This window comes from Coturnix japonica, unplaced genomic scaffold, assembly GCF_001577835.2.
Source record: "Coturnix japonica isolate 7356 unplaced genomic scaffold, Coturnix japonica 2.1 chrUnrandom1120, whole genome shotgun sequence".
Lineage (NCBI taxonomy): Eukaryota > Metazoa > Chordata > Aves > Galliformes > Phasianidae > Coturnix > Coturnix japonica.
Genome location: NW_015440443.1, coordinates 1 through 8,181, shown reverse-complemented (window position 1 = coordinate 8,181; position 8,181 = coordinate 1). Strand labels below are relative to the sequence as shown.

Below are 8,181 nucleotides of genomic sequence, written 5' to 3'. Positions count from 1 at the left end.
TTATGGGGTGGCTATGGGGTGGTTATGGGGCAGTTATGGGGTTATTATGGGGTGGCTATGGGGCAGTTATGGGGTGTTATGGGGCAGTTATGGGGCAGTTATGGGGTTATTATGGGGCAGTTATGGGGTTATTATGGGGTGGGGGCGCTGTGTGACTGACCCCTCCCTCCCCAGGCATCGCGTCCTTCCAGTGTCTGTTGGGTCTCGGGGTCTGGAACCCGCGTGGGCCCGACCTGAGCAACTGCACCAGCCCGTGGGTCAACCAGGTGGCACAGAAGGTACCGGGACACACAGAGACACTGAGCCCAATGAGAACCTTAATGATAAACCTAATGAGAACATAATGAGAGCCCTAATGAGAGCCCTAATGATAAACCTAATGAGAGCCCTAATGAGAACCCTAACCCTAACCCTAACACCAACCCTGACCCTGACCCTAATGATAACCCTAATGATAACCCTAATGATAACCCTAATGATAACCCCAATGATAACCCTAACGATAACCCTAATGATAACCCTAATGATAACCCTAACCCTAACCCAAACCCTAATGCTAACCTTAATGATAACCCTAACCTTAACCCTAATGATAACCCTAAATAACCCTAATGATAACCCTAATAATAACCCTAACCTTAACCTTAATGATAACACTAACCCTAATGATAACCCTAATGATAACCCTAACCTTAGCCCTAATGAGAGCCCTAATGAGAGCCCTAATGAGAGCCCTAATGAGAGCCCTAATGAGAGCCCTAATGAGAACCCTAATGAGAACCCTAATGATAGCCATAATGAGAACACTAATCTTAACCCTAATGAGAACCCTAATGAGAGCCCTAATGATAAACCTAATGAGAGCCCTAATGAGAACCTTAATGAGAGCCCTAATGAGAGCCCTAACCCTAATGATAACCCAAACCATAACCCTAAGGTACCGAGACCCCAAATACAGACTGACCCCAATGATGATAAACCTGACCCTAACCCTGACCCTGACCCTAATGATAACCCTAATGATAAACCCTTACCTTAACCCTAACCCTAAACCCTAACCTTAACTCTAACCCTAATGATAACCCTAATGATAACCCTAACCCTAACCACAATCCTAACACTAACCCTAATGATAAACCTTAACCCTAATAATAACCCTAACCTTAACCCTGACCCCAAATACAGACTGACCCTAATGATGATAACCCTGACCCTGACCGTGACCCTAATCCTAACACCAACCCTAACACTAACCCTAACTGAAACCCGAAATATAAACCTAACCCTAATGATAAACCCTAATGATAACCCTAACCTTTACCTTAATGATAACCCTAACCCTAATCCTAACACCAACCCTAACCCCAAATAGAAACCTGACACTAATGATAAACCTAACACTAACCCTAACGCTAACCCAAACCCTAACCCTAATGATAACCCTAATGATAACCCTAACCTTAACCCTAATGAGAGCCCTAATGAGAGCCCTAATGAGAGCCCTAAATAACCCTGACCTTAACCCTAACCCTAACACAAACCTTAACCCTAACACTAACAGTAATGCTAACCCTAACCTTAACCCTAATGCTAACCCTAACCTAAGCTAACGCCTTAACGCCCTTTACCCTAATGCTAGAACCCTCAACCCTTTAACCCTGAATGCTACCCTAACCTTACCCTTAACCTCTCGCCCTAACCCTAAACATAACTCCCGCGTCGCACCCCCCCTCAATAACCGCCTTAACCACCCCCCATGATGCCCCCATATGGCCCCCTATAACCCCTCCATATCCACTACTAACCCCGCTGATATCCCCCCTATTAACCCCATTAGTCCCGCCCATAACCCACCATAATATCCCCCCTATAACCCTATAACCACCATATCACCCCCTATAACCGCCCCATATTCCCTCCTAATATCCCCCATGACTCCCCCCTATATACCCCCTATATTCCCCCCCCATTATCGAGATCAGAGACGCGTGAGAACGCCGCTAACATCGCATAACCCCCAACCCCCCATAACCGACCCGCAATATCTACCCCCCTCAAGAGCCCATAAACCCCCTCACACACACCCCGAATAACCCCGACATCAATAGCACCCCTATTAACTCCCCTAATTCCACCGCCATGAAACCCCCCAGAACCACCCCCATAAGACCCCCATAATCCCACCTCCGCTAAAGCTTCCGCCCATGGAGACACAGCGTGGCCTCAACCACTCGCCCTAGACCCCATAACCCATAATTCCATTGCCCCGCAAACCACCCCAGTAATCCCTGTAACCCCCCCCAACGCCCCCCATAATCCCTCATCAACCCCCCCATATACCCCTCACATCCGCCCCATACACGCGCCCTGTAGACCACGCCCCTAAGACCCCCATAACCCCCCTATACCTCCTGTAATCCACCCCATATCCCCCCACTAACCCCCCATAATCCCCCTATAACCCCCCAACCCCCCATATCCCCCCGGATATCCCCCTCTATACCCCCATATCCCCCCATATTCCCCTAATAACCCCCCATAGTTGGTTCTCGGCTCCATTGCTCAATACCCCCCCTATAACCCCCATATCCCCCCAAACCCCCCTATAACACCCCATAGTCCCCCCCATATCCGCTTCTAAACCGTTCCGGCGTGGCCTTGCATATCCTCCCTTCTAAATAACCCCCATATCCCCCTATAACCCCCATAGTCCCTCCCTATTATTCCCCCCCCTATCCTCCCTATAACGCCCATGCTACCCCCCGATTAGTCCGCCCCTATAACGTGGTTTCCCCCATATCCCCCCCCACCTATAACCCCCAAATCCCCCATAATCCCCCTATAACCCCCTATATCCCCTAATAACCCCCGCATATCCCCTCCATAACCCCTGTATCCCCCCATATCCCCCTATAACCCCATATCCCCCTATAACCCCCCAATATCCCCCCTATAACCCCCCCATTCCCCTATAACCCCCTATAGACCCCATATCCCCCCCATATCCCCCATGAGTCCCCCATGATCCCGCCATAACCCCCCTATCACCCCCCAGATATCCCCCCATATTCCCCCCTATAACCCCATAATCCCCCCTATAACCCCATAGATCCTATAACCCCTATAATCCCCCCCATTTATCAGATCTAAGAGCGTGAGAAAACGCCGCTCAACATCGCCCATAACCCCAAAAACCCCCCATAACCCCATACTTCCCCCTAACACCTCCATAACCCCCTCACACACCCCCAATAACCCCCATAAGCCCCCTATAACTCCCCTAATCCACCCCATAACCCCCCAAACCCCCCCATAACCCCATAACCACCCCCTAAAGCTCCCGCATAAACCCCCTACACCCCAACACCCCTAGACCCCCATTAACCCCCACCTAATCCCCAAACCACCTCTCATAATCCCTCCTTAACCCCCCGCCAACCCCCCCAAATCCTCATAACCCCCATACCCCTCACACGCCCCAGTAACCCCTAACCCACCCCTAGAACCCCCATAAACCCCCTATAACCTCCCGTAACTCCACCCATATCCCCCAGTATCCCCCCTATACCCCGCCAAATTCCCATATCCCCCCTAATAACCCCTATAACCCCCATATCCCCCCTATCACCCCCATTATCCCCCCTATAACCCCATAAAACCCCTCCATAACCGCCCATTATCCCCCGATTATCAGATCAAGAGCAGTGAGAACGCCGCTAACATCTACGCCATAACCCCCAAACCCCCCATAACCCCCTTAAACACACCCCACAGCACACGGGCGTCGTACCCCTAACGGCGGGCCATAACCACTCCTAGACCCCCGTAAGGCCCCCTATAACTCCCCTAATCCACCCCACTAACCCCCCATATCCCCCCCTCCCAGGGCAGTTCCCCCCATAACCACCCATATATCCCATATCCCCCTATAACACCCATACCCCCCTATAACCCCCCATAACCGCCCCCTATACCCCCATATCTCCCCATACTTCCCATCACCCTCGGATGTCAGCCTATACCCGCCATATACCCCCCATAATCCCCCCTATAACCCCCATTCCCCCCCATAAGCCCCCATATCCCCCTATACACCACCCCATATCCCCCCATACCCCTATAACCCCATATCCCCCCCCATAATCCCCATAACCCCCCATATCCCCCACTATAACCCCCCATATCCCCCATATCCCCCCATAACCCCATAATCCCCCCCTAACTCCCCACTATGCCGCCATATCCCACCCATATCCCCTGTAACCCCCTATAACGCCCATATCCCCCATTATCAGATCAAGAGCGGTGAGAACGCCGCTAACATCGCCATCGAACTGGCCCGTCACACTCGTGGCCCCGTTTACGCTGGCGACGTCAGCTCGGCCGTGCGGCTCCTGGAGCAGCTCCTGGACATTCTGGATGCTCAACTGCAGGCGCTGAGACCCCTGGAGAGGGAGTCGGCCGGCAAGAACTACAACAAGGTCGGGTCCTCCACAACCATAGAGAGGGTCCTCCTGGGTCATAGAGTCATCATGAAGCATAGAGAGGGGCAGAATGGACCATAGAGAGGGTCCTCCTGGGCCATAGAGAGGGTCCTCCAGAACTATAGAGAGGGTCCTCCTCAACCATAGAGTCATTGTGAACCATAGAGTCCTCCTGGACCATAGAGAGGGTCCTCGTGGGTCATAGAGAGGGTCCTCCTGGGCTATAGACTCATTGTGAACCATAGAGAGGGTCCTCCTGGGTCATAGAGTCATTGTGAACCATAGAGACAGCCTGAACCATAGAGAGGGTCCTCCTGGGCCATAGAGAGGGTCCTCCTCAACCATAGAGTCCTCCTGAACCATAGAGAGGGTCCTCCTAGGTCATAGAGAGGGTCCTCCTAGGTCATAGAGAGGGTCCTCCTCAACCATAGAGTCCTCCTGAACCACAGAGAGGGTCCTCCTGGGCTATAGAGTCATTGTGAACCATAGAGAGGGTCAGACTGAGCCATACAGATGGGGTCCTCCTCAACCATAGAGAGGGTCCTCCTGGGCCGTAGAGAGGGTCAGAATGAACCATAGAGAGGGTCCTCCTCAAACAAAGAGTCATCCTGAACCATAGAGAGGGTCCTCCTGGACCATAGAGTCATCCTGAGCCATAGAGAGGGTCCTCCTGGACCATAGAGAGGGTCAGAATGAACCATAGAGTCACCCAGAACCATAGAGAGGGTGATCCTGAACCATAGAGAGGGTCCTCCTGGGCCATAGAGTCATCCTGAGCCATAGAGAGGGTCATCCCGCCCTATAGATGGGTCCTCCTGCCCCATAACCATACACATGGGGTCCTCCAGCCCCACACATTGGTCCTCCAGCCCCATACCTGTTATTCCCCCCACAGATGCACAAGCGGGAGCGCACCTGTAAGGATTACATCAAGGTGAGCAACCAGGGGGCGGGGCTTAGGCCAGGTGGGCGGGGCCTGGGGCTGGTGGGCGGGGCCAGAAGGGGCGTGGTCTCTGTAAGGGGGCGGGGCCTGTGTCCATAAATGGAAGTGGGCGTGGCTTTGCAAAGTGGGCGTGGCCTGTTCCAAGCAGCCCCTATAGAAAGAGCCGTGGGCGGGGCTTAGAAGTGGGTGTGGCCTCTTAACCAATCAGAGCCTTCAGAAGAGCTGGGGGTTGGGCCACAAGTGGGAGGGGCTTACAAGGGGCAGTGGTCTTTAGGGGGCGTGGCCAGGCTCAGGAAGTGGGTGTGGTTTAGCTGATGGGCATGGCTTCTTAACCAATCAGAGGCTGCAGAAGGGCTGGGGGGCGGGGCTAAATATTGGACGGTGCTTAGAAGTGGGCGTGGCCTTTTCATGGGGGCGTGGCCTGGTTCAGGAAGTGGGCGTGGTTTAGTTAATGGGCGTGGCCTCTTAACCAATCAGATGCTGCAGAAGAGCTGGGGGGCGGGGCTAAATAGTGGGCAGGGCTTGGAAGTGGGCGTGGTCTTTAGGGGACGTGGCCTTGCCCAGGAAGTGGGTGTGGTTTAGCTGATGGGCGTGGCCTCTTAACCAATCAAAGCCTTCAGAAAGAGCCGGGGGCGGGGCTACAAGTGGGAGGGGCTTACAAGGGGGCGTGGTCTTTAGGGGGCGTGGCCAGGCTCAGGAAGTGGGCGTGGTTTAGCTGATGGGCATGGCTTCTTAACCAATTAGAGGCTGCAGAAGGGCTGGGGGGTGGGGCTAAATAGTGGGTGGTGCTTAGAAGTGGGCGTGGCCTTTTCATGGGTGCGTGGCCTTGCCCAGGAAGTGGGCGTGGTTTAGCTGATGGGCGTGGCCTCTTAACCAATCAGAGGCTGCAGAAGGGCTGGGGGCGGGGCTACAAGCGGGCGGGGCTTAGAAGTGGGCGTGGCCTTTTCATGGGGGCGTGGCCTGGTTCAGGAAGTGGGCGTGGTTTAGCTGGTGGGCGTGGCCTCTTAACCAATCAGGGGCTGCAGAAGGGCTGGGGGCGGGGTTAAAAGTGGGCGTGGCCTTGTCGCAATGTGGGCGTGGCCTATCGCGATGTGGGCGTGGCTTCCCGTCCCCATAGGCCGTAGTTGAGGCCGTTGACAACCTGCTGAGGCCCGAAGCCTTGGAGTCATGGCGGGATATGAATGGATCCGAGCAGGCCCACACAGCCACGATGCTATTGGACGTCCTGGAGGAAGGAGCTTTCCTATTGGCTGATAACGTGAAAGAGCCCGCCCGCTTCCTCGCCGCCCGTCAGAACCTGGGTGAGGTTGGGGGTCTGGGGGGGGGGAGGGGGGGGTCGTCCTGCCCCATAAGTGGGGTCATCCTGCCCCATAAGTGGGGGGCTCATGTGTTGGTAATTGGATCTTCCTGCCCATATGGCACACGTATGGGGTCCCTCTGCCCCATAGATGGGGTCCTGCCCCACACATGGGTCCTCCTGCCCCAAATCTGGGCTCCTCCTGCCCCACACATGAGGTCCTGCCCCACACATGGGGTCCTTCTGCCCCATAGATGGGGTTCTCCAGCCTCAAACCATACAGTTGGGCTCCTCCTGCCCCATAGATGGGCTCCTCCAGCCCCAAATGTGAGGTCCTCCTGCCCCATAACTGGGCTCCTCCAGCCCCAAACCACAGCAGATCTGGGGGTACTCCAGCCCCATAGATGGGGTCCTCCAGCCCCATAGATGGGGTCCTCCAGCCCCAAATGTGAGGTCCTCCAGCCCCAAACGTGAGGTCCTCCCTGCCCCATAACTGGGGTCCTCCAGCCCCACACATGGGCTCCTCCAGCCCCATAGATGGACTCCTCCAGCCCCACATTGCAGCAAGTCTTGGGGGTCCTCCAGCCCCATAGATGGGCTCCTCCAACCCCAAATGTGAGGTCCTCCTTTCCCATAACTAGGGTCCTCCCGCCCCACACATGGGGTCCTGCTCCACACATGGGGTCCCCCTGCCCCACACATGGGGTCCTCCTGCCCCACACATGGGGTCCTCCTGCCCCAAACCACATCAAATCTGGGGGTCCTCCTGCCCCACACATGGGCTCCTCCAGCCCCAAAGATGGGCTCCTCCAGCCCCACACATGGGCTCCTCCAGCCCCACACATGGGCTCCTCCAGCCCCACACATGGGCTCCTCCAGCCCCATAGATGGGCTCCTCCAGCCCCACACATGGGCTCCTCCAGCCCCAAAGATGGGCTCCTCCAGCCCCAAAGATGGGCTCCTCCAGCCCCATAGATGGGGTCCTCCTGCCCCACACATGGGGTCCTCCAGCCCCATAGATGGGCTCCTCCAGCCCCACACATGGGCTCCTCCTACCCCATAGATGGGGTCCTCCTGCCCCACACATGAGGTCCTCCTGCCCCATAGATGGGCTCCTCCAGCCCCACACATGGGGTCCTCCTTCCCCATAGATGGGCTCCTCCAGCCCCATAGATAGGGTCCTCCAGTCCCAAACCACAGCAGATCTGGGGGTCCTCCTGCCCCACACATGGGCTCCTCCAGCCCCACACATGGGCTCCCCCATCCCATGTCTCCCCGCTGACCCCCCCCCCTTATTGACCCCCTCAGTGCTGGAGGTGACGGTGCTGAGCACGGAGGGGCAGCTGCAGGAGCTGGTTTTCCCCCAGGAATTGGGGGGGGGGGAGAGTTTCATCCAACTGTCGGCGAATACCTTGAAACAGAACAGCCGCAATGGTGAGGGGGGGGGTCCTCCTTGG

At 55.6% G+C, this 8,181-nt stretch overlaps 1 protein-coding gene across 1 annotated transcript; it reads left to right on the top strand.

The window, feature by feature from the left end:
* Positions 1-157: 157 nt before the first annotated feature.
* Positions 158-8,170, top strand: LOC107307857 (adhesion G protein-coupled receptor L1-like; the record flags this gene model as incomplete). Its single annotated transcript, XM_015851356.1, has 5 exons — positions 158-278; positions 4,296-4,481; positions 5,380-5,418; positions 6,545-6,728; positions 8,033-8,170. Coding segments are annotated over exons 3-5 (361 nt in total), but the record flags the coding sequence as incomplete, so codon positions are not given.
* Between the last annotated feature and the right edge of the window lie 11 nt (positions 8,171-8,181).